Source organism: Prosopis cineraria, unplaced genomic scaffold (genome assembly GCF_029017545.1).
Source record: "Prosopis cineraria cultivar Desert tree isolate PC_DT_omini unplaced genomic scaffold, ASM2901754v1 PC14, whole genome shotgun sequence".
Taxonomy (NCBI): domain Eukaryota; kingdom Viridiplantae; phylum Streptophyta; class Magnoliopsida; order Fabales; family Fabaceae; genus Prosopis; species Prosopis cineraria.
The window spans coordinates 1,867,652-1,891,953 of record NW_026555345.1 but is presented as its reverse complement, the minus strand read 5'-3'; the positions used below and the strand labels follow the sequence as shown (position 1 = coordinate 1,891,953).

Sequence of the window (24,302 nt, the reverse complement as noted above, 5' to 3'; positions counted from 1 at the left end):
TAGACTTGTAAGATGAATAGATGCGCAGACATGCTGGCATGTGATAATTGGTCTCTCTTCTTAATAGCATCATAATAAACAATACTCGAAGTTGTCCTTTTCAATAATTTACATGCTTTTGTGATTTTTATTTTTCTATTTCTCTATCACTATATTATAATGGTTCTGTTCCATCCCGGTACAGTGAAACTTCCATTTCAGCAGAACATGCAACAGTGTCAGCTTCCTATTTATGACCATCCATTTTAATTAAAGGACACTGAATTGGGGAACCTATATAAACATCGCCATCTGCCCATCCATATATGACCTTGATATCTGAAGATGAAGAGATTCCCTTTTATTTATTTACTTATTTTTAAAAAACCTTAGTTATTGTTAGAGCTACACGTTCAAGTTCATTTAATATGGATTATTTAATGATAGAAACAACCCCTCCCACAGACAAAAGATCCATATAAGATTCCCGCTCCAATGGTAAGCCTCGTTGGGATACAGTTTTAGTTGAGATGGAGGAGACATTGCTAAGGAATCCATCTAAAGCACATGGATTCTTGTGATTCTCAACTCAACAACTGATGCATGAGGAAGCACTGAGAAAACAATGCAATGGAAGCACAAAGAATCATGTTAATTTGATATTGTCGAATGCCAACTTGGTGACATGTGAACAGAAAAATATTCTTCTTGTCTCCCTCTATTCTTTGGCTATATAAGAAGATGCCCACAACTGAAACTCACAAGTTTAGAAGAAATTGCATTTCTCATCTCCAAAGCCTTCTATTTTCTAAGAAAAGAAAATGGTAGCCTTTGAATTAAGCCCAAAGACCTCTCTTCATATACGCTCTAATAGCTTTCCCACCATACCTCACCCCCTTGTATCGCAATTTGAGGAGCACCTGAACAGATTAAGGTCTTCTGATTCTGCCTCTTCTTTATCTTCTTTAAGCTACAAACTCAGTGGCTTGCAAGATTTACAAGACTGTTATGTTAAGTTGCTTCAATTGTCAACCACCCAACAAGTCTTCTCACAAGATTGCAGCCAAAAATGGGTTGATGAACTACTAGATGGCTCTCTAAGGCTCTTGGATATTTGCAATACTGCTAAAGGTTGTCTTGTGCAATCAAAGGAGTTTGTGCATGAAGTTCAGTCAGCCCTTAGAAGAAGAGGAGCTGAAGCTGCATCCACAGTCGGGGCTGGAAATTATTTGGCTTCCAGGAAGGATGTGAAGAAAGCAATTCGAAAGGCCTTGGGAAATATCAAAGGAATAAGAAATGAACTTGTAGTTTCTTCTGCAACTAAAAAAAATGGCATGCTTAGCATGTTAAAAGAAGCTGAAGCAGTCACCACGAGCACATTAGAATCTTTGTTGTACTTCATCTCCGATCTAAAAGGACAGTCAAAACAAAGCAGATGGTTAGCAATTTCCAAGTTGATGCAGCCAAAAAGAGTAGCTTGTGACTCTCAAAAATTAAGCACAAATGGGTTTGAGAAGGTAGATGCAACTTTGAAGTCTCTCATCAGTCACAAGCATGCATCTATTGACAATTTTAAGCGATTTGGAAAATTTAGAGATGTGCATTCAAGATCTAGAAATGGGAGTTGAATGCCTTTCAAGGAAACTTATCAGAACTAGGGTCTCACTTCTCAACATCTCCAACATCTAGTTACACAAAATATTTAGGATAACTTTGGACACTCAAATTCAATTTTCCCCCATGAGTGTCTCATACTTGTGCGTGAATGTGATTAATAATAGTGTTCTTTTACTGAGTATATGTCATCTTAGTCTCACGCTATTGCTATTTGATCATCTTTCTTCTTTCCAACCTTTCAAATATCAGTTTTGCATTATTGTTCCCTGTTAATGAAAAATACAATCATCTTAGGATTTATTAGAGCTAGAAAGAAGGATAGCCGCTTGTTAGTTTTCTTGGTCAACATGTAAATATAATAGCTAGTTTTATGTTATGAGCATGGATTTATTCTAGCCACAAACACTTAGAATCCAATTATCAAATGAAATCAAAGCATTCTCATAAACTTTAATTGCCAATACATGCACGAGTAATCGGTTCAAATATTATATGCTAGAATTGCATTGAACAACATGTAGTTTGTTGCCTTTGTTTATTAGTCTACAGGCAACTAACTACTAATTTATACTCATTTTATTAAAAAATATAAAGTATTTTTAATCGAATCTCACCTCTTAATAAAATAATTATTTATCTTTAAATTAATCCTATCTTTTTATATTTACTAATCTTTAATAGGGTGTTTTACCCTAAAAAAATATAAAGTCATCCATTCAATTGGGGCACTCTTTTTTTTTTTAAAAAAAAGTAATGATTACATCTTAAAAGACTAAACATGTTTTTTATTTTTAAACATTCAACCTCTAAACATTTTTTAAGGAATGGAGTATGTAATAATGAAGAAACTTCAGAGTTTTGTAAATACATCTAGCATATAATGCTAAAGATTATTTGGCAACACGTGGAGCAGATAATCATATGGAAGTTATATGAATTTTCAATTTGCTAGGTGCAATTTTATTTGTACATTAAATAGAGAATGACAAAATGTCACTCTTGCACGGTGTAACATAAATAGAATGCAGATAAGATTATTGCAAGTGTGAAGAAGGGGAAAAAATGAAATTCTAAGTTATAGTGCTCCTGTTTAGGAGACAATATTAATATTTCTGACATTATTTATTGATCTGGATCAAGGTTGGTTAACTTCCTCAGAACCTCTCAGCTAAAAGCACATAAATTATACCTCCTTTTTTGCCACCGTTTCTTTTCTTTTTTCTTTTTTGGTTAATTTTTTTAACCTTTTAAACTGCGTGAATATTGAAATTTTCGAAAGGTATATTAGTCCTGGTAAATTTTATTTATTTATCCTGTGTTCTTTTTTCATTTATTTTCTTTGCACTGTATTTAATTTGGGGTGAGTAAAATAAGTTCGATGCATGTATATAATTTTTTTTTCCATATCAAACCATATTATATTTGCTTACGATACTTTTTTTCTCGTATTTTTTAAAAAACATTTTTCAAATTTTTACTTCTTTTAAAAAGTAAAAGTTTGGTTATAGCTATTTAAATTAATTTTAAAAAACATTTTTCAAAAATTAATTACCTCTCTCTTTTTTCTAACAACATTTCCTATTTATTTTCAAGAATAATGAGTGTGCGACACGCTCATTATTTTATAGTTGAAATACAAAATGTGATTGTCACTTTTTGAGGTGAAGATTGTAAAATTGTATCTGTTTGCAGAGTCTACGATAGTCTTCAACACATTAACCTTAGAGATTCATAATTCATGAAAACAAGTTTGGGAATCAATGAATTGAGTTTTGTGGGCATTATATAGTTTGAGAGAATTTTTTTTAAATTCTATTTCATTGAACTTCGGGGAAACGGTGTGTCAGCGTCAAAGTAAAATCCTGTGTCGTAGAACACGAGGTCAGTTTTGAAACAAACTTCATTAGATTGACAAACTTAAAGGCATAGCACAAAGGTAAGATTTCAGAAAGAGAGACAACAAGTAACAAATATGCACATAACAAAAAAACTACATAACAGCAAAATATTGGGTAAGAGTACTGAATTTATGCAATGTTTTTGCATGTACAAGGGCAAGTGAAAATCTAATTTTGGTCAAAATTACATAACTCTATTTGACCAAATAGCACAACTAGTGATTGAGAATGTTAAGGAGCGCAACCCTAGTTTTGATAAATCTCCTGAAAAGGGTTTCAAGTCCTGCCACAAAGTCTTGAATCACTAACTCCAAGTTTTCCAATTGGTTCTGCAAATGATCTGTATTCTCTGACTTCCCTGTTGCGTGGAACACAAAGGCTTGCAATGCAGAGTCTACTTTGGCAAATTCATTCTCTTCTGCTTCCTCTGTACAAGAAATCCTTCTGTTGTGCATTAGCTTGGACACCAAAGACCACTTGCTTGGCTTTGACTGTGCTGACGCAGAGATAAAACTCAACAATGACTCCAAAATTTGAAGAGTGACTATCTCCACATCCTTAAATAGGTTCACCAGTTCTGGCTTTTGATGAGCCTTGTGGGAAGGAGAGGACTTGCACTTATTTGAAGAAGCCTTCAAATTTCCTAAGGCTTTGGAGATTGCCTTTTTGACTACCTTCCTAGAGGTCAAGTATTTTTGGACCTCTACTGTTACCTCCATTTCACCTCCTCTTTTTCTTCTCATGATTGATTGAACTTTCCTTACACACTCCTTTGTTTGCAACAGTGCATCTTTGGCTACTGTGCACGCGTCCAGGGGCCTGAGAGATCCATCCAAGAGCTTTTCCACCCAGTTTTCTTGACTCTCTTAGACAAGGACTTCTCGGGTAAGGGAAAGTTAGACTAATTTTTCAACAGTTTCATGCAAATCCTAAAGGTCAGTCAGTTTGTGGTTGAATGAGAAAGATGATGAAAAAGAAGATGACGATGAGGTTGTAGCAGTAGAAGCCTCTAATCCACTCAGGTATTCGTTGCATTGAAGAAGAAGAGGGTGTGGTTTAGAGGGTAAGCTTTTTGATCGAGTATGGCTATCAGAGACTGTCATTTTTTCTTTAGAGAAGAGAAATACTTTGAGATTGAAGGCAGGATTGAATCCACAGACCTTTTGGAGGTAGTTCAATATATATTGTGGGTATGGGGAGACCAGAAGAATCTTATCCTTGCACATATCAATAAGTCCTAACTGATTTAGATTCAGATCCAAACTTGCTGTCGGATATGCCAATGCAATTGTCCCTTGTATAGGAACACTCCAACTCAGACCCTTTTATTTTAGAAAACTCAAAGCCACACATATCATAAATCCATCTTTATTTTATCCAGCACACGAGTGACATTGACATCCCCTTTATCACTGGGTTACATGCGTATGAAAATTATCTTTTCCTAATGGATATCTCATCTGACATTAAATGAGACTCATATGCTGCTCGTGTGGACATGTGTAACGCATTTAATTTGAGATTTTCAGATAAAATCTCTGTACATATCATATAAATACAATACAATCCATATAGGCGGTTCCACTTAGTGGCCTAATGCTGTTTTTTATTGCATAATGTTTCATCAAGTTTTGGGCTTTGGAATCACATGGGCTTCCTGAAATATGGCATGTGCCAAAGATGGAATCTTTCTGAGTTGCCTTGTGTCCCTATCTTAACACGTCATTGATATAGCCACCAAAAAACTTAAAGTTGACGTTCTTCAGAGCTTATGTCCAGAAGAGAAGCCGTTCCTAATTTTAATTAATAGTATTCATCAATAAAGTTGCCTTCTCACTACACTAAATTAAGGCTAAGGCTTCTATGCAGATATTGATTGTCTTGGTGACTTATGCCGACTTAGTTATGGAATATTTTAAAGGAAGCAAACTATCGTCTGTGCCACTCTCTTCTGCAACCATTTTGTATTTTATTACCCGTGCTTGTCTCTACTACATCTATAAAACTAACTTCTCCATATGGGTTTAAAAGGTCATGCCATGAAGGCTTTGAGAGTAACACATGAGAAAAGCAAACACAAACCGAGTATTTAATTAAGGCCAAGACTTCACTGCAAATGCTGATTACATTGGAAGCATGCTATCATGTCATTTGTCCCATTCTCTCTTTGCAACCGTTTTGTTTGTCTATCACTTGCGGTTGCCTCTGCTACATCTGTGAAACTAATTACTTCAAATGGGTTTGGAGACATGAAGGGTTTGAGAGTGATGTATTAGAGAAACAAACACAAAACAATTTACCCTGGAGGGTCATAGAATAAAGAAACAGAACCCTAGTTGATTTAGACGTGAGATAATAAAAGGGTGTCAGGTTTCAGCTTTTAATGGCTAAAATTAGGGGTGAGCAAAACCAAACCGAACGAAATTGAGTTTGATTTGTTTGATTCAGCTTATTTCATTTAAATGGTCAGTTTGATTTTTTTTTTCCAGAAAAATTTTAGTTTAAATGATTCAGTTCAGTTTGAGGATTGCATAACCGAATAGATCAAATTAACTGAAATTATATATATATATATATATATATAAATATTATAATTTATTTATATTATTAAGGATTATTTTTATTTTTATTAATATTTTTTTAGAAATACTAGTATTATATTTGATTCCTTTATTTTGATATGCTTTTCTATGTTGTCTAGTATCTACGCTATTGTATTTGGGAATCCTTTTGTTTTCCTCACTATTTATATTTGTTATGTTAATTTTACAGTTGTTTGAGTTTCAAGAATCAAGATTTTACAGGGTCCATTGGACCAATCTAGATCATTTTTCCCCCACTTTAGTCATGGAGATTTTGTATTTTAAATTATTTCTTAATTAGTATAATGTTCTTTTTTTAGAGATAAGCCCAATTTGTTGACAAAAAAAAGCCTAATATGTTGACAAAAATGCCTAATAACTGAACTGAACCATTAAATTTTGATTTGGTTTCAGTTTATTTTTTTCAAAACTTCAATTTGGTTTGGTTCAAAAAATTGTTAAGCTTCAGTTTGTCAGTTTTCTTTAATTACAACCAAACCAAACCAAAAAGAATGGCCATTAAAGAATGGCTTTTATTAAATTTTGAAATGAATGAGAAAGGTAAAGCAGAATACATTCGTAAAGTTTAAATCCAAAGAAATTACTCTAAGAAGCTCCTTTCTCTTTCACAAGAGAATCATACAAGGAAAATTCTTGCGTGGTTTAATATGAAAAATTGTAAACTAATAGATGCCCTAGTAGCTTTAGGTGTGAAGCTTAATTCCGACATGGGTTCTAAAACTGAGATAACTAGAAAGAAAATGGAAAGAGTTCTAAATGCTAGTGTAGTTGGAAGTTTGATGTACATAATAATGTGTATAAGACCAGACATCTACTCTGTGGTAGGACTTGTAAGTTGCTATCAATCCAACAATGGTAAGGAACATTAGAAAGCTATGAAAATGATCTTGGAGTATTGTATGATTTAAAAGAGGCTATATAGTTAAAAGAGATTTTTGTTACATATTGGGTTTGAAAATGAAAATACAAATCCAGTATTAATCCATTGTAATAAAGATCCTAAATACCGCATCGACACTAAACATATAAACATCAAGTATAATTTTGTAAGGGATTATACAGTACAAAAAGTTATCACTATAAAATACATTTATATGAAACATATGATAGCAAATCCTTTAACAAAACCTATAGCAAAGGAGATATTTGAGAAGTATGTAAAGACCCTACCCTTGGCATGTCTAGATCGTGAAAAGACAAACTTGATGTACTATTTTAGTTATATTAATGAAAATTATTTATTTTTATTAATTCCACATGTGTGTGAGAATATACAATGCTTATTATGTTATATAAGTTGATAAGGTTAGCTCTTACACACGAACAACTACCTTTAACATTCAAAATTAATGTTTAAAGATGAGACATTTGTGTTCACCAGTAAGGCAGCAAAAAATACTAATATGGTAGAGAAGAAACACAAATCATATATCGCTGCAATGGAAGAACCAATCGAGATGAGATCCATAAGCATACTTGGATCAAGTCATGGATTCATATATCTATGTAACTTGTAGCCAAACAACAAATTCTTCTGAATTGACATCATGTGACATTAATAGAGAAAAAGAATTTATGTTTAGGTACGGTGAGTATCTAAACTTAAGTTTGAATGATATTAATAATAAATAAAAATGACGTACACTCTTATAAGTAATAGTGACATCATAGCATGTGTTTTATACCATATATGTTTAAAACTGTAATTGGGAAGCAAGTGAATAAATTCATACTTTATCGCTGTGTGAGTCCTAAAAAAGGAAAAAATATTTTGATGATGTTCTTTGACTTTGATATTGTCATAGAAATATGTCGCAATGCCTACTACTTTAACATAGCCTATGGTCATGTTAGATATGATTTAAAGGCATCATATTAGGAAAGCGGTTGTTTTCTATCAAAGTGATGTATGGGCAAAAGAAAGATTACTTAAAATATACACATTTATACTCGTGTCCAAGACATGCCCCTTATGAAGTAATTTATTAATTCATAAGTGTGGATACCATGCATATAAGAGAGATTATTTAAGTCTTAAATTGACTAAAGAGGGATCATATTAGTTGTGGTGAGAAAAGTGTATATTGATAAATTTAGGACATTCAAAGTACAAATTTAATTAAGAATAAATAAATTATAGGGTTATTTATGCTTGTCCTTAATAGGATTTTTAGATCAAATATTCAAAATGAAGACATCAAGCCAATGTGGTCACGACAAAGCATCTCATATAAAAAGAGGAAGAGAAAGGGACAGGATTGATATTATATTCTCCACCATACATGAGTGGGAGATGTTGGGTTATCTATACTTGGTGGATCAAGTTCAAATAAAAATCTAATTATAGAATGGAATTCTATCAAAATTATGAGAAAATCTATGGCTTTCATGTGTGATTCTCTTCTTTTTATTCAAATAAGGGAGGGAATAGTTATGTAAGCATCTCACACGTTGCCACTTTATGCATGATGGCTATATGAGGAACCGGTTTCTCATTTTTGTGAGGTAACATGCATTTCATTCAGTCTCCCTTTTCCTCTGTTCTCTTCTCTTTGGGTCTGTATGCATTTGCTGTGTGAACTTGAATTGAATTTGGCCTTGTGACTCCATTCCTGCATTTGATATTTTATCGGGTGCATCACTAAGGTATGTCTTCCTCCTCCTAAACTAATAAGGAAGAAAGTTATAATCTAAAATATACCTTCATTTTTGTTTTTACAGCTATTCCCCCAACCGTCCATTAAAGAAACTCTGATTTTCAAACCCAAGTATAAAAGAACAACAACAAAAAATCTGTTACTGAGATGAAGCATCCAACAGAGTCTATAACAATAGCAGGGAGAGTGGCATAGAAATAGGAGGTAAATGAGATGAGAGATTTAGGGATCAATTAGAGGAACTCACCTAGCTCAGGGGAAGCATGGAATAAAGTGCATCGAGTAGCAAGATTGGTGGGATGAGCTGGGTGATTGAGAGACAGGAGAAGAGAAGTAAAATGCCTAGCCATTATAGACTCAGACAAGGTCAAAGCATCAAGAAGTGGGACAACGATGAGAGATCCCGTCAGATTGCAAGAAATTGACAATGAAGATTGAGTATAGAGGTCGGGATTGGAAGGGATGAATGAGAGTTTGCAGAGATGGAAGAAAAAGGATACATTGGAGCAAACGGAGTTTTGCCTTCATTTTCCTTTCTCTAGATAAAGAGCAACTTGGTAATTGGACAACAAAAAATATTTACAGCGAAGTATCTGGGGACTTTAAATTATTTGTACATTTCATAGGATCTTAGAGAAATCAAACAGCTTTTGTGGAACTTTACAATAATTCTCCTAAAAAAATATTGTAGATAAAAAGCAGTGAAATGGAGAAAACCTAAGAGAGAAAGGAAAGGGTTAATAAAGAAAAAAAAAGAGCTTTTGCATATATAACTCATATTATAAGACCAATCAAGCAAATAATTTAACATTTATTATATTTTATATTATGATTAATTTATTATATTTGTCAATGATATATTGTAATATATAAATAATAAACTACTTATAAAGTTTTAATTCTAAACTCCTTGTATATTAGTGTAAATCAGCCACACTCCTAAATTTTAAAAAATTTGGTTTATATTTTCTAAATGCAAGATTTTTTTTTCCCTAACAGTGTGCCAATTTATCCTAATAAATATCATTAAAAACCCAATTATTTATGTGCAGTATTATTCTATTTGTTGAAGAGTTATAATGATATTTTAAAGGAAAAATGACAATAAAATTTCATTAAATTATATAAATAATAATCTGATATCTTAAAATATTATAACTTTACTAAAATATCTAGAGATTTTTATGTCAATAAATTTTAAATTGAAAAGATTATTTTATCTTTGTTGATAAGTTGTGGTTTCTTGTTCAATTTTTGTGATTCTTTGAATAAAAGTTGTTATTTCTTAAATAAAAGTTATAATTACAACTTATTATTTTGAAAAATTATTTTTCAATAATATAAATTATACTCCCTCCATTAAAAAAATATAAGGTATTTTTTGAGGAGTTGAATGTTAAAAAATGTGAGATATTTTTAATTTTTTTCATGTGTAATCATTATCTTTTTTTAAAAATGTTCCTATTGATAATAACTTTATATTTATTATAGGGTATTTAATAGGGGTAAATATAAAAAGATAGGGTTAGTTTGAAAGCAGACAACTACTTTATTGGGGTAAAATTCGGTTAAAAATGCTTTATATTTTTAATGGAGGGAGTATTTGACAAGTTATAATTTCTTATTCAATTCTTACAATTTACAAAATAAAAATTATTATTTTTTAAATAAAAATTATGATTGAAGTTTTTGAAAATTTATTTTTTAATAATAAAAATTATATATATTTGACAAGTTATTACGATTCATGAAGTAAAAATTATTATTTTTTAAATAAAAATTATGATTGACACTTATTATTTTTAATAAAAAATAAAATAATTTTTTTATTTTAAAGTTTATTAACATAAAAATTCTTAAAAATGTTAATAAAATTATAATATTTTAAAAGATGGATTATTATTTATATAATTTAAAAAATTTTATTCTCATTTTCCCTATTTTAAAAAGGCATCATTATTCCGAAATATGAAGCCAACGGTTCTGCACGAGACTCGTCTATCTTAAGCTTGAAGTGCTGAGATTTTAGTTCTGGAAGCAGCCTCTGATATACGACTGAACACAGGGCGGTCGCATCCTCAGGTAATCCCGATATTCTCCATCTTTTGGCGGCGGTTTCGTTCCTTCCTTCATTTTCGAAAACTATACAGGTAATTATCCTCTCTGCTTCTTTCTGCTTTAGTTTCTGAGTGAGACTGAGTGTGAGTCTCTCATTTTCAATCGGAGGGAGATAGAGCCATGGTCTTCATTGTGCCGCCCAGCCACAAAACTCTATCCCTAGATGTTGACCCAAAGACGACCTCTCTCCATGCCTTAAAGCTTGCTGTCCAGCAAATTTCCGACACACCCATATCCCACCAACGTTTATTCCTTTCTCAGAGTCTCCGATTGCTCGGCGATTATGATTCCGTTCTTATCTCCGATCTCGGAATTCGACCTTACTCCACTTTAACTCTTCACGTTCCCTTCCTTGGTGGAACTCAACCTCCTGTCCCTCCCAAACCTCGATTTGATTTCCTTAACTCCAAGCCTCCCCCTAATTATGTTGCTGGTCTTGGACGTGGGGCCACTGGATTCACCACCCGTTCTGACATAGGGCCTGCCCGTGCCGCTCCTGACCTACCGGATAGGTCGGCGAGCACCATTGGCGGTGCTGCCCCTGCAGCTGGCCGGGGAGGAGGGAGGGGAGGTGAAGACGAGGAAGATGATGAAGGGGATGATAAAGGGTACGATGAGAATCAAAAGTTTGATGAGTTTGAAGGGAATGATGTGGGGTTGTTTGCTTCTGCCGAGTACGATGAGGATGATAAGGAGGCCGATGCTGTGTGGGAAGCCATTGACAAGAGAATGGATTCAAGGAGGAAGGATAGGAGAGAAGCAAGGTTGAAGCAGGAGATTGAGAAGTATCGGGCGTCCAACCCCAAGATCACTGAGCAGTTTGCGGATTTGAAACGTAAATTGTATACCATTTCTGCACAAGAGTGGGATAGTATACCGGAGATTGGGGATTATTCTTTGAGGAATAAGAAGAAGAAATTTGAGAGTTTTGTTCCGGTGCCTGATACGCTTCTTGAGAAGGCAAGACAGGAGCAAGAACATGTTACAGCATTGGATCCCAAGAGTAGAGCAGCTGGGGGAACCGAAACTCCATGGGCGCAAACACCAGTTACAGATTTAACTGCAGTTGGTGAGGGTAGAGGCACTGTGTTGTCTTTGAAGCTGGATAGACTCTCAGATTCAGTTTCAGGGTTGACAGTTGTGGATCCGAAGGGGTATCTGACTGATCTTAAGAGTATGAAAATAACAAGTGATGCAGAAATTTCAGATATCAAGAAGGCTAGGTTGCTACTTAAGAGTGTTACCCAGACAAATCCTAAACACCCTCCTGGTTGGATTGCGGCTGCAAGGTTGGAAGAAGTAGCTGGCAAGATTCAGGCAGCAAGGCAGTTGATTCAGAGAGGTTGTGAGGAGTGTCCCAAGAATGAAGATGTGTGGTTGGAGGCTTGTAGGCTGGCAAATCCGGAAGATGCCAAGGCTGTTATTGCTAAGGGTGTCAAATCGATCCCTAATTCTGTGAAGCTGTGGATGCAAGCTGCAAAGTTGGAACATGATGATGTGAACAAGAGTAGGGCATTGAGGAAGGGGTTAGAGCACATTCCTGATTCTGTTAGGCTGTGGAAGGCGGTTGTGGAGCTTGCTAATGAAGAAGATGCAAGGCTCTTGCTTCACAGAGCTGTGGAATGTTGTCCATTGCATGTTGAATTGTGGCTAGCACTTGCAAGGTTGGAAACTTATGATAATGCTAGGAAGGTTCTTAATAGGGCAAGAGAGAGGTTACCAAAGGAGCCAGCCATATGGATAACAGCTGCAAAGTTAGAAGAAGCAAATGGCAATACTTCCATGGTTGGTAAAATTATTGAAAGAGGTATAAGGGCTTTGCAAAGAGAAGGTTTGACTATAGATAGGGAAGCTTGGATGAAGGAAGCTGAGGCTGCAGAACGTGCAGGATCAGTTGCAACTTGCCAGGCTATAATTCGAAATACAATTGCAATTGGAGTGGAAGAAGAAGATAGAAAGAGGACATGGGTTGCTGATGCAGAAGAGTGCAAGAAAAGGGGTTCTATTGAGACAGCAAGAGCTATATATGCTCATGCCCTTACTGTCTTCTTAACTAAGAAGAGCATATGGCTCAAAGCAGCTCAGCTTGAAAAAAGTCACGGAACTAGGGAATCTCTTGATGCTTTACTTCGTAAAGCAGTTACATACAGACCACAGGCTGAAGTTCTTTGGCTTATGGGTGCGAAAGAGAAATGGCTTGCTGGGGATGTGCCTGCGGCTCGTGCAATCCTCCAAGAAGCTTATGCTGCCATTCCCAATTCTGAGGAAATATGGTTAGCTGCTTTCAAGCTGGAATTTGAAAACCATGAACCTGAGAGAGCTAGAATGCTGTTGGCCAAAGCTCGTGAGAGAGGAGGTACAGAAAGAGTATGGATGAAATCCGCAATTGTTGAGAGAGAACTGGGAAATATTGATGAGGAAAGAAGGTTGTTAGATGAAGGGCTAAATCTTTTCCCTTCATTCTTCAAGTTGTGGCTGATGCTTGGTCAGCTTGAGGAACGACTTGCTCAGGCTTCTAAACAGCATGAAAAGCATGAGGAACATCTTGAGCACTTGAAGGAAGCTAAGAAAATTTATGAGTCTGGACTGAAAAACTGTCCTAATTGTATTCCTCTATGGCTCTCTCTTGCAAAACTTGAAGAGGAGATGAATGGACTGAGTAAAGCTCGTGCAGTTCTAACCATGGCTCGGAAGAAAAATCCTCAAAACCCTGAACTCTGGCTGGCTGCTGTTAGAGCAGAATTGAAGCATGGAAATAAGAAGGAAGCTGATATTTTGATGGCAAAAGCACTGCAAGAGTGTCCAAACAGTGGTATTTTGTGGGCAATGTCAATTGAGATGGTTCCTCGCCCCCAACGTAAAAGTAAGAGTATGGATGCCCTCAAAAAATGTGATCATGATCCTCATGTCATCGCTGCTGTGGCAAAATTATTCTGGCATGACAGGAAGGTGGACAAAGCTAGAACTTGGCTGAACAGGGCTGTGACTCTGGCACCTGATATTGGGGATTTCTGGGCATGGAACTATAAATTTGAACTTCAACATGGAGCTGAGGAGAACCAGAAGGAAGTATTGAAAAGGTGTGTTGCTGCTGAACCAAAACATGGTGAGAAATGGCAGTCCATCTCGAAAGCAGTGGAGAACTCTCACCATCCAACAGAAGCCATTTTGAAGAAAGTTGTGGTTTTGCTTGGGAAGGAAGAGAATGCGGCTGAGAATGGTACTAAACATTGAATAGCAGATTAGTGGCTTCATAGCTTCTGTGTCCAGAATTGTGTTCTAGATTATGCAATGTAACGTAGCATTTAATTGTGACCTCTGGCTTTATCTCATTTAATATGTGAGGCTGCAGCGATAATTATATTGATGGCTTGATTCTAATTTGATGGTAATTTTGCAAGATTTACCCAGAAATTTTGTGGTTAGATGACATAATTTTCTGTTTATAAAATTAACTTTATAAGAAGGTGAACTCCATTCTTGTACAATTTTTGTCTTTGTCGAGGTTTTTCCTCTTTTATTCTACAATTAACCTTGCATCTGAGTAATGTTCTTTCTGCATTTATACTGAGATTTTTATGAGTAGAAACCGGCAGTTAGGTAGAGTAGAACTTTTGATGCTTTTTAAGTCAGGTATTCTTTAATGAGGTCTTTTATATTGTGAAGAATCATATATTCACTTCCTGAGAACTCTCGCCCTCTCTCTCTATATTTCACTTATTTTTTGGGCCAAATTTATATTGCATTTTTTTTTTTGGTTGGGGAAAGGTGGGGATTATGGGGTACACTTTTCTCAACTTTCTCAGCCTCCTACTGTCACAAAAACTTTGGCAGATTGAAAAGGAGGAGGGCATTGGAGCTCTAACACCTCCTAGCATTGCAGAACTTAAGTTGTCTTACTTGGCTGTCTCCTCCTAGTATTGTAGAATTTTATATGATTAACTACAAGGCTTTTGCCTTTTGAAGCATAGTCACCAATACCATAAAGGAAGTATCATAATTTCTTTATTTCGCAAGCTAAGAAATGGTGGCTCTTCTGTACACAAAATTCGATTAGTTCAGTTACATCAATAAAAAGTAATGAATATCACGTTGCACGTTCAGAGGGAAATGAGAACAGGGTTGTTTTTTTTTTTCTTTTCTTTCTTTCTTTCTTTTTTTTTTTTAACGTTGTTTAGCCTATATGTTTAAACTGTGAAATGTACATGATTTAGCAAGTGAACTTAATTAACTTGGCGTGTATTTGATATTGCTTTGGAGCACTTGTGAGTTTTTATTATTATATTTAATGAGTATTTGGTTTTGCATTTTCTTTCTTTATGATTTTTTTTCATTGTTTTTTAGATCAGATTTTATTAGACCTCTTCCTTTTGAAGAAATGGGTCTTTGGCAATTAATCAATGACAATAAACTTGCTAATTTTAATATAATTGAAGTTGAGATAAAGATTTAGCCACTAAAATTCTGAAATCTTATTTTGTACAAGTTTATTACCCTCTCAGTTGCACAAGATTGTATTCTAGAACAAGCATAGGCCATATATAGCGAGATTAAGTTATCTTTGCTTAACCTTGTCATTACTTAAACTCTACTTATATGACGTATTAGAAATATCTTAGGTTGAAGCAGAACAAAGAATGAATTGTCCTTTTTGCAATGGTGAGGTGAAAGGATGTTGTATTGATTGCAATATTAAGAGATCAATTTCAGCATTTTTAGTCCCTGATAACATAAAAATTTATGATGTAAAAGTAGGCCTCAACTTTTGTTATGCTTCTTTTGGCTACAGTTAACTTTAGCTGTTGAAGAACATTAAATCCTGCACAAGCCTTCCATTTTCTTAGCAAATTGTTCCAATATTAGAGCTTGACTTTCTTGGTATATGTTCTAGGCTACTATGCTTAAATCCATGTCATGGACATTACTTTTACTAAACCAAATTATTATTATGTTTAATCAACCCAAAATTGTCGTGGAGATCTTAGTGCTGAAGCGTTTCCAATGTTTTAGAGGACTATTTATCTTTTGATGAATTTTATGGCAATGGATTTTTGAGACAAGTTATGGGGTTTTTAGCGGGAATTTGGGGATCAAAAAGGGTTATGAGAAGACGAGGGAGTAGAGATTCAGGGCAATATGGTGCATGTATAGTTATTCTATAAACAATGTATATGGTCAATTTGTTTGCTGATTGTTAACCAAACATGCAAGGATACAATAAAATGATGAGAGCCTCAGGAATTGAGGAGACAACTAGGAATTGGTGCGTGACAAATAGTTTTTAATAATTATATATTTGTTTTGTTTTTTATTCTGCAAAACTTAAAACGCAATAGTATTAGAATAATGTGATTGTGATGCATACCATTCAATGTGAGTGAATGTGGCTTAATCTCCAATTAATAGTTGGATAACATTTCAATTTGAGTGTATTGTGAAACTCCGCCTATGTTTATAGCCGGTCCCAAGCCCGGGTAAAGGAGGAGGGTTGTGTTAGGCCATCAACAGCCAATGTAAAAATTTGTTGAATCTATCATGAACATGGACAATAGACGTTATAATGTTAATGCTAGGTCGTTGCCCGTAAGTAACGCGCTGCATGGCTCGAGTACAGTGATAAGTGAGTTAGAGCCGCTGCATCGGCGCCCGGATGTAGTGTTAAATGAGCAAGGGCTACCGCGTCATTCTGGACGCACGCGGCTAAAGAAGTTAGTCCATAAGAGCAAAATTAGATTTGGTACTTGGAATGTTGGGACATTAAATTGTAAATCTGTAGAGGTTGTAGGGGTTATGATTCAACGGAAAATCAATATCCTTTGCTTGCAAGAAACAAAATGGCGTGGAGAAGAAGCTAAGGATATTCAAGGTTTCAAACTTTGGTATACAGGAAAAGTAAGTGCACGCAATGGAGTAGGCATCATTATAGATAAGGAGTGGAAGAAGAACGTTGTAGAAGTTAGCAGAATTGGAGACAGAATTATTTCTTTAAAAATGATAATTGGACGTGAGACTGTTAATATTGTTAGCGCTTATGCGCCGCAAGTCGGGACAGAAGCCAGTCTTAAGGAATTATTTTGGGAGGATCTGGAGGGGTTGATTCGACACATACCACAGAGTGAAAAGATTTTTATTGGAGGAGACTTTAATGGGCATGTCGGGAGGGAAGCTGGTCAGTATGCGAGGGTGCATGGTGGTTTTGGTTTTGGAGAGCTAAACAATGAAGGGCAAACTCTTCTTGATTTCTCATTGGCGTATGATTTTAAGATTGCCAATACTTGTTTCAAGAAGAGAGATGAGCATCTCATCACCTACAAAAGTGGAGCCTCAAGGTCGCAGATTGATTTTCTTTTGGTTAGGAACACAGATAGAAAACTTTGTAAAAATTGTAAGGTGATCCCTGGAGATGCTGTAACGACACAACATAGGGTCCTAGTCCTTGATGTGTGTATTATGAGTAAAATCCAAAAACGTCGACAAGTAGTAACACCAAGGATTAGGTGGTGGCAATTAAAAGGTGAGAAGCAAGATATTTTCAAGCGAAATCTTTTGGATAAAGGAATTTGGGATTCTCAGGGAAGTGCTAACATCATATGGGAGGATATGGCTAAAAAGATACGGGAGGTTGCAAAAGTAGTTTTGGGAGAATCGAAAGGTCCTGGTCCGAGAGATAAGGAGTCTTGGTGGTGGAATAATAGTGTACAGGACAAAATCAAGTATAAGAAGAACTGTTTTAAAGCCATACATTTGTGTAACAATGAGGAAAATTGGGAGAGGTACCGTATGGCTAAGAAGGAAACTAAGAGAGCTGTGGGTGAAGCTCGTTCTAAAGCTTTTGAAGAATTTTATAAGAACCTTGAGACGAAGGAAGGAGAGCAAAATATTTATAAGATTGCCAAGAGTAGGGAAAGAAAATCAAGAGATCTAGAACAGGTAAGGTGTATTAAGGATGAAGAGGGAAGAATTTTAGTTACAGATGATGAAATTAAAAATAGATGGAAGACTTATTTTTCTAAACTTTTCAATGATGGAGAGGATTCATCTAGTAACTTGGAGGATTTAGTAATTGGTGAAGGAGAACAAAATTTGTCATTCTATCGAAACATACGTGATAAGGAGGTAAAGGAAGCTCTTAAGAAAATGGCAAATGGTAGAGCTAACGGACCTGATTGTATATCTATCGAAGCGTGGAAATGTTTAGGTGAAGAAGGGGTGAGATGGTTAACTAAGTTATTTAATGTGATTTTACGGTCCAAGAAAATGCCTGATGAGTGGAGGAGAAGTACATTAATTCCTATTTATAAAAATAAAGGAGATATTCAGAATTGTACTAACTATAGAGGGATTAAACTCATGAGCCACACAATGAAATTGTGGGAGAAAGTAATTGAGCATAGGTTGAGATTGGAGACAAGTATTTCTGAGAATCAATTTGGTTTTATGCCAGGTAGATCAACTACAGAGGCGATTTATCTACTAAGGGGATTAATGGAAAAGTATCGTTGTAAAGATAAAGATCTACACATGGTTTTTATTGATTTGAAAAAAGCTTATGACCGTATACCAAGAGAAGTGCTTTGGAAAGCGTTGGAAAAAAAGGGAGTACGGATTGCTTATATTAAAGCCATACAAGATATGTATGAGGGGGTAAAAACTAGTATAAGAACGCCTAGTGGTCAAACAAAAGATTTTCCTATAAAGATTGGGCTACATCAGGGATCATCTCTGAGTCCTTATTTGTTCAACTTGATTTTAAATGTTTTGACGGAACATATTCAAGAGGAAATCCCGAAATGTATGCTCTTCGCGGATGATATAGTTCTTATAGCAGAGACAAGAGAAGAGGTTAATTGCAAACTTGAGTTATGGAGGAGGACATTGGAGTCGAAAGGTTTTCGTCTGAGTAGAAGTAAGACGGAATATTTATATTGTAAATTTGATAAAGGACTATTCGAAAATAATTTGGAAGTAAAATTGGGAGATCAAATTATACCTCAAGTGGAAAAGTTTAGATATTTGGGAGCCATTATCCAAAATGATGGCGAAATCAGTGGAGATATTTCACATAGAATTCAAGCTGGGTGGTTTAATTGGAGAAAAGCTAAAGGAGTTATTTGTGACCGTAAGGTGCCTAATAAACTTAAAGGAAAGTTTTATCGTACTGCTATCAGACCGGCAATGTTATATAGTAGTGAATGCTGGGCTCTAACGGGACAGCAAGAGCATAAAGTTGGAGTAGCAGAGATGAGAATGTTACGATGGATGTGCGGACATACACGTAAAGATAAAATTCGAAATGAGCACATACGTGAAAAAGTGAGGGTGGCACCTATTGAGGAAAAAATGGTAGAAAATCGGTTGAGATGGTTTGGGCATGTACAAAGAAGACCAAGGGAGGCACCAGTGAGAAGAGTGGAACATATAACTTTGAGTCCGATTAAGAGAGGTAGAGGAAGGCCTAAGAGAACACTCTTGGAAGTTGTTGAACGTGATCTCTTAATTAATAATATTTCTAAAAGCTTAATAAATGATAGAGCACAATGGCGTCTTGCAATCCATGTAGCCGACCCCACCTAGTGGGATAAAGGCTTGTTGTTGTTGTTGTTGTTGAGTGTATTGTGACAGATTGGGAAATGGTGAGCAGTCAATCAAAGTGAGTATGACATTGGTTATGCCGTAATGCTTTGAATGACCACTAGCCGATCATTGCACAATGGTAAAATTTAAATTCTATTTGATTTCTTCTTCTCCTTCTTCTTCTTTTAATTTTCTCCTTTAATTTTATCCGTTTCTTCATCTTTAATTTCTGTTGTTGACTTTCATATTTTGAAAACAGAAGCTACCGCAGCACTGACCAAAAGGTATGCTGATGGTTCATTACCTATAGAAGACTTCAACGTAGAAGTTGAAGATCAAAGCGGACAAAAGTGCAGTGAGGTTCTTAGACTGATCAGAGGTATGGACTATGGAACTTGTGACATTTCAACAAATTCATTTAGATGAAACAAGTTGCTTGAGGGCTTTAGATTCTGTTTTAACCATCAAAATAAGGGTCAAGCTATCATTTGGCAGGGCAGTAATGATGGGACTGATGCTTCATGCAAATGGAAATCTTCTTATTAGACAGAAAAACTACAATGATGCTTTAGTTGTGCTCTCTGTGGGTGAGGTCAGTTCCTGATAAATTTCTAAAAATTGTTAATCTAGCCATATACAGTTATACTTATCTTGATATGTTAACTGATGTGACTTAATTCCTTTTATGTTTTCTCATGTAATAATCCAAAGAACACTTGATTTCCTTTTTAGGAGGCATTTTCTCTTTGTGATACAAAGGTTGTTGAGGTGAGTGATGCAGTTTTTATCCGCACATATCTTGCCAAGTCAGGGAATTTATATCTTGCCGGGTTTTGGAATAATAGAGTTACGTATTTAACTAACTGAAATTATGTACAAGCTGCCTCTCATGTTGATATTTGACCAGAGTCAATATTGAGCTTTTTCTTGCTGAAGTCTTTTTTGCAAACATTCTTCTTGTATAGAAGGTGTTGACTATGTTGGAAATAATTTACGATACTTGCAATTAAATAAGAAAATTTGTTTATCTGAAACTCTCCCTTCTTCAAAAGAACGTTTGCTTATGGTACAGTGTACAATTTCTGCAATAAGGTATAGTGACACGTTTCTCATGTTTCACTTCCATGTTATAACTGTTGATTTGCTCTTCCAAGGTTATTAAATTCATTTGAGCCCCCAATAAAACTATTTTCTTCTTGGCCGGCTTTTCTTCATATACAATTTCCTACGATACTTTTTCTGTGGATCTAAAATATTTTTGCCTTTCTGTCCATTCAGCTATCAGAGGCTCGAAAGCGTCTAGAAATGGCTAGAATTGAGATTGATCATGCTCACATAAAGGATTTCCAATGCCTTCGACTTCTACAGGGAGGTTTCTATCTTGAACTTGCATTGTGAGTAGTTTTTGTACTTTGATGATCTCATCATTGGGTTGATTTGTTTTGCCATAATGTAATGATGGAAAATGTGAAGACAAGTGGGACAGATTGGGAATCTTCGAAATAAGGTAGATTGCATGAATCTAATTTCTTCATTGGCCATTGATGTTTCAATTACTTTTGTTATACCCTCTTTTTCTTCTGGTTTTTGCTGTCACGTTTCTTATAAATTCATTTTCTGTCTGCAGAAGTTATTTTAAGAAGCTTGAAAATTACTTTCCTAGATTTTCTTATGCACAATAACAATCATTTGATAATTGTTAATATATTTTCTTAACTGTTGACATATTCCTTATTATATGTTTTCCATTTTTACTGTGTTGAAGAACTTAGATGATCTAATCACGCTGCTACTCATCATAGTTACCTCATTCCTCTTTGGCATAAACAGACTCTACACTCTTGTACTCTCGTATATAATTTGGTCTTTCAAACATGAGACCTTCTTGATTGGTTTTCACTCCTCACTCTATTTTTCTTGCCCTGCACTGAATTCAATATTTCTGATGGCCTTGGTCCAGTGTGCTCTCTGGGGTGATACTTGTCTAATGTAACCCATCCAAAAGTGTGATAATGAAATAGATTTTGTGAATCTGATGGAGATTAGGATGATTTGAATGGTTCAACAGCTCAGATCTGTTTTTAATTTTACAATACGCAACATTTAGACTTGATGCAGAGGTGTAGGATGGAAAAACATATTAGACATTCAATTTCCGTTTATCTCATAATAGATATATGATTGATTGAGTTGAGTTAATAACCATTTTTGATCATTGCGTTGTAATGGCAAAATTGACTTGATTCATGAGCATCGCATTGGAGTGGATGTAAGCACACTTACAAACGGGGATCTAGAGAGGCCGGCGTATCAGCTTGCCATAACATCACGAGTTAGTTTTCTTGGGGAATATATCTATCTGTACATAAGTAGTTGGGAAATCATGATGCTGATCTCATTCTTTTCTGTTCATAAATTTGTGAGAGTAGAGGTTCATTTCATTATTTAAAAAAGAGATGTGTAATAAATAAGTGATGGCGATGCATATCTTGCTGTGGTATTTTAAGGGGCACAATTTTCTTTTCTTTTCTTTTTTTCTTTATATGTGAAGTGTCAACTAAATTTGTTTTCTTTTTTCACTTAATGGGTTTTGCCAAGAGGGATCTAAGATTGTTAGACCCAAATTTAAAGAAAAATAAGTTATGATTAGAAGAATTAATGGGAAGGAGAACGCTTTCCAAACTTGGATTGTTTATTAGCTTTCATTTATTAGCCATAGTATCATTAATGATTTTTAGTCATTTGGTAAATTAGTCGTGTATTCTTTTGATGGATACAGTTTCAAGAGATTTGTTGACGATTATCCCAATCATGTATATTATTTATTTATTGTTATTGGTCAACGTTATCTTACATGTATATTTCATAGGCTAAAACAATAGTCCTTCCACAAGATCTTATCTTTCCCGTGCATCGCGCAAGGCAGAACATTGTTTGATCTCTAAAGATGAAATGATTCCTTGGCCCTTGCACTATAATCGCAGGTAGTACCGTGCTTGCAATTTCGCTAATGTGGGATAGGGATAATTAAAAACGTAAACAACTTCCCCTGGACATTTGATCTATACTTTTTTTTTATTCTGATAAAGAATAATCCATAAATTATGCCCTTGCCTTTTGAGATGGAGGAGGCATATCAAAGGCATCCAATCTACGCGGCATGCAATCTTTTGATTCCCAAAACCAAACATTGACCAGACGATGTTGTGGCAGTTCAAGGAATTAATATGATGTCATTGCGTTCCAACTTTGTGATCTGTGAAAGAACAATATTTGTCTTCCTCTATTTGTTGCCTTTATAAAGAGATGGCACCCGTGGAAACCCAAAGATTTAGAGCAAATTGTACGCTTGACCTGTTGGTCATGTTTTTCCCCAGAGGAGAAAACGGCCGTCATTGAATTAGACACAGAACTCTCTTCATATCCGTCACAACAACTTGCCTGCTTCACCTCACCCCCTTTTGTTGCAGTTTGAAGAGCATCTAAACGGATTTAAGTCTTCTGAATCTGCTTGTTCTTCATCTTCTTTAAGCTGCAAATTCAGTGACTTGAAGGGTTGTCATGATTGCATAGACAAGTTGCTTCCATTGTCAATCTCCAAACAAGCCTTGACAAAAGATTGCAGTGAAGATTGTGTTGATGAACTACATGCCGGGTCTTTGAGGCACTTGGATATCTATAGTATTGCCAGAGATTCCCTGCTGCAACCATAGGAGAACATGCAAGAACTTCAATCAATCATTCGCTGAAAAAAAAGGACTCAATTTAGGGAGAGGAAAAAAAAAATTTACTTGGCTTCAAGGAAGAAGATTAAGGTCGTTAACGAGGCCTTGGGAAATTTCGGAGAAATCAGAAATGAGCTCATAGTTTCTTCTGAAAACAAAGAAACATGTTTAAAGTAGTCACTGTGAGCACATTGGTATCTTTGTTGTACTTCATCCCTGATCCAATGGGACAATCTGAGCAAACCAGATGGTCAGCAATTTTCAAGTTGATGCGGCCTAGAGGAGTAGCTTGTAATTCTCAAGAATCAGATGAAAACGAGTTTAAGAAGTTTGCTGTAGCTTTGAAGTTTTTCATTAGTCACAGTCTACATATCCTGACAATTTTCAGAGCGAATTTGAGAATTTGGACATGTGCATTCGGGACCTAGAAAGAAGAGTAGATTGTCTCTCGAGTAACCTCATTAGAACTCGAGTTTCCTTTCTCAACATCTTCAACCATTAATTTTTCCCCCATGATTATCATAGTCTTAAACATAGAACATCTTGCACTGAATGTATATTTTCTTGGTATTACATTTTAGCTATTTAATGATTTGATCACCTGTCTTCGTCCCAACACATTTTTCGTTGTTATTCCTTCCGTTGATTGTGATATTTTTTTTCCAATTTTAAAATGCTAATTGACCTTGGAAAATTTGACCTAGGATATAGGATAATCTCTTTATATTTTGTTGATTAGCCTGCAAAAATATCTGGGTTTATTTTGTATACATGGCATCATTTCTGCCACAACCAGAAAGAACAAACATGAAGAAGGATGAGGTCAAATCGAATCAAAGCATCCCTATGAAATTTCAAGTCAAATAGAGGAAAGAGAGCAAAATATCTCAGAAATAGAAGCCTAATTACTGGCATGCCATCTGTAACATAAACACCTCGTCCTGGTAGTATATCTCTCTGTTGTTATTAGCTTCAAAATAAACAATGGTGGCACTTGCCCTTTTCCTCAATTTCACACGCTTTTGCCTTTTTGTGAGGTTTTTTTTAATGAACTAATTAATGAATATTTTTTTATTGCTCCATCATTATATTAAATGACTAGGCAGCTTCATTTTAATAGAGAGATTCCAT

At 35.3% G+C, this 24,302-nt stretch overlaps 1 protein-coding gene and 2 pseudogenes across 6 annotated transcripts; 2 read left to right on the top strand and 1 right to left on the bottom strand.

The window, feature by feature from the left end:
* Positions 1-800: 800 nt before the first annotated feature.
* On the top strand, positions 801-1,668 carry LOC129293063 (UPF0496 protein 4-like; annotated as a pseudogene).
* A 2,041-nt stretch (positions 1,669-3,709) lies between these two features.
* LOC129293062 (uncharacterized) lies at positions 3,710-4,597 on the bottom strand (annotated as a pseudogene).
* Positions 4,598-10,735: 6,138 nt separating this feature from the next.
* Positions 10,736-21,002, top strand: LOC129292892 (protein STABILIZED1-like). Of its 6 annotated transcripts, none has more exons than XM_054930569.1 (6): positions 10,736-10,836; positions 10,937-14,092; positions 19,706-19,825; positions 19,947-20,038; positions 20,179-20,214; positions 20,725-21,002. In XM_054930569.1, the coding sequence occupies exons 2-6, from the start codon at positions 10,993-10,995 to the stop codon at positions 20,842-20,844; spliced, it is 3,468 nt and encodes a 1,155-aa protein (XP_054786544.1). In that variant the 5' UTR covers positions 10,736-10,836; positions 10,937-10,992; the 3' UTR covers positions 20,845-21,002. The 6 variants fall into 6 exon arrangements, 4 of the variants coding, with proteins under 4 accessions (XP_054786544.1, XP_054786548.1, XP_054786546.1 ...); XM_054930571.1 differs by having other exon boundaries at positions 10,748-10,904; positions 10,981-14,092; XM_054930572.1 differs by having other exon boundaries at positions 10,766-10,836; positions 10,981-14,092.
* The last annotated feature ends 3,300 nt before the right edge of the window (positions 21,003-24,302 follow it).

What these genes read in the sequence shown, in the direction of transcription:
- LOC129292892 (XM_054930569.1), top strand. Translation starts at nt 10,993, where the DNA reads ATGGTCTTCATTGTGCCGCCCAGCCACAAAACTCTATCCCTAGATGTT. An exon ending in AGAGAATGCGGCTGAGAATG is followed by an intron (nt 14,093 to 19,705) that starts GTACTAAACATT and finishes TTTTGAAAACAG; the next exon opens with AAGCTACCGCAGCACTGACC. An exon ending in GTGATACAAAGGTTGTTGAG is followed by an intron (nt 20,215 to 20,724) that starts GTGAGTGATGCA and finishes CTGTCCATTCAG; the next exon opens with CTATCAGAGGCTCGAAAGCG.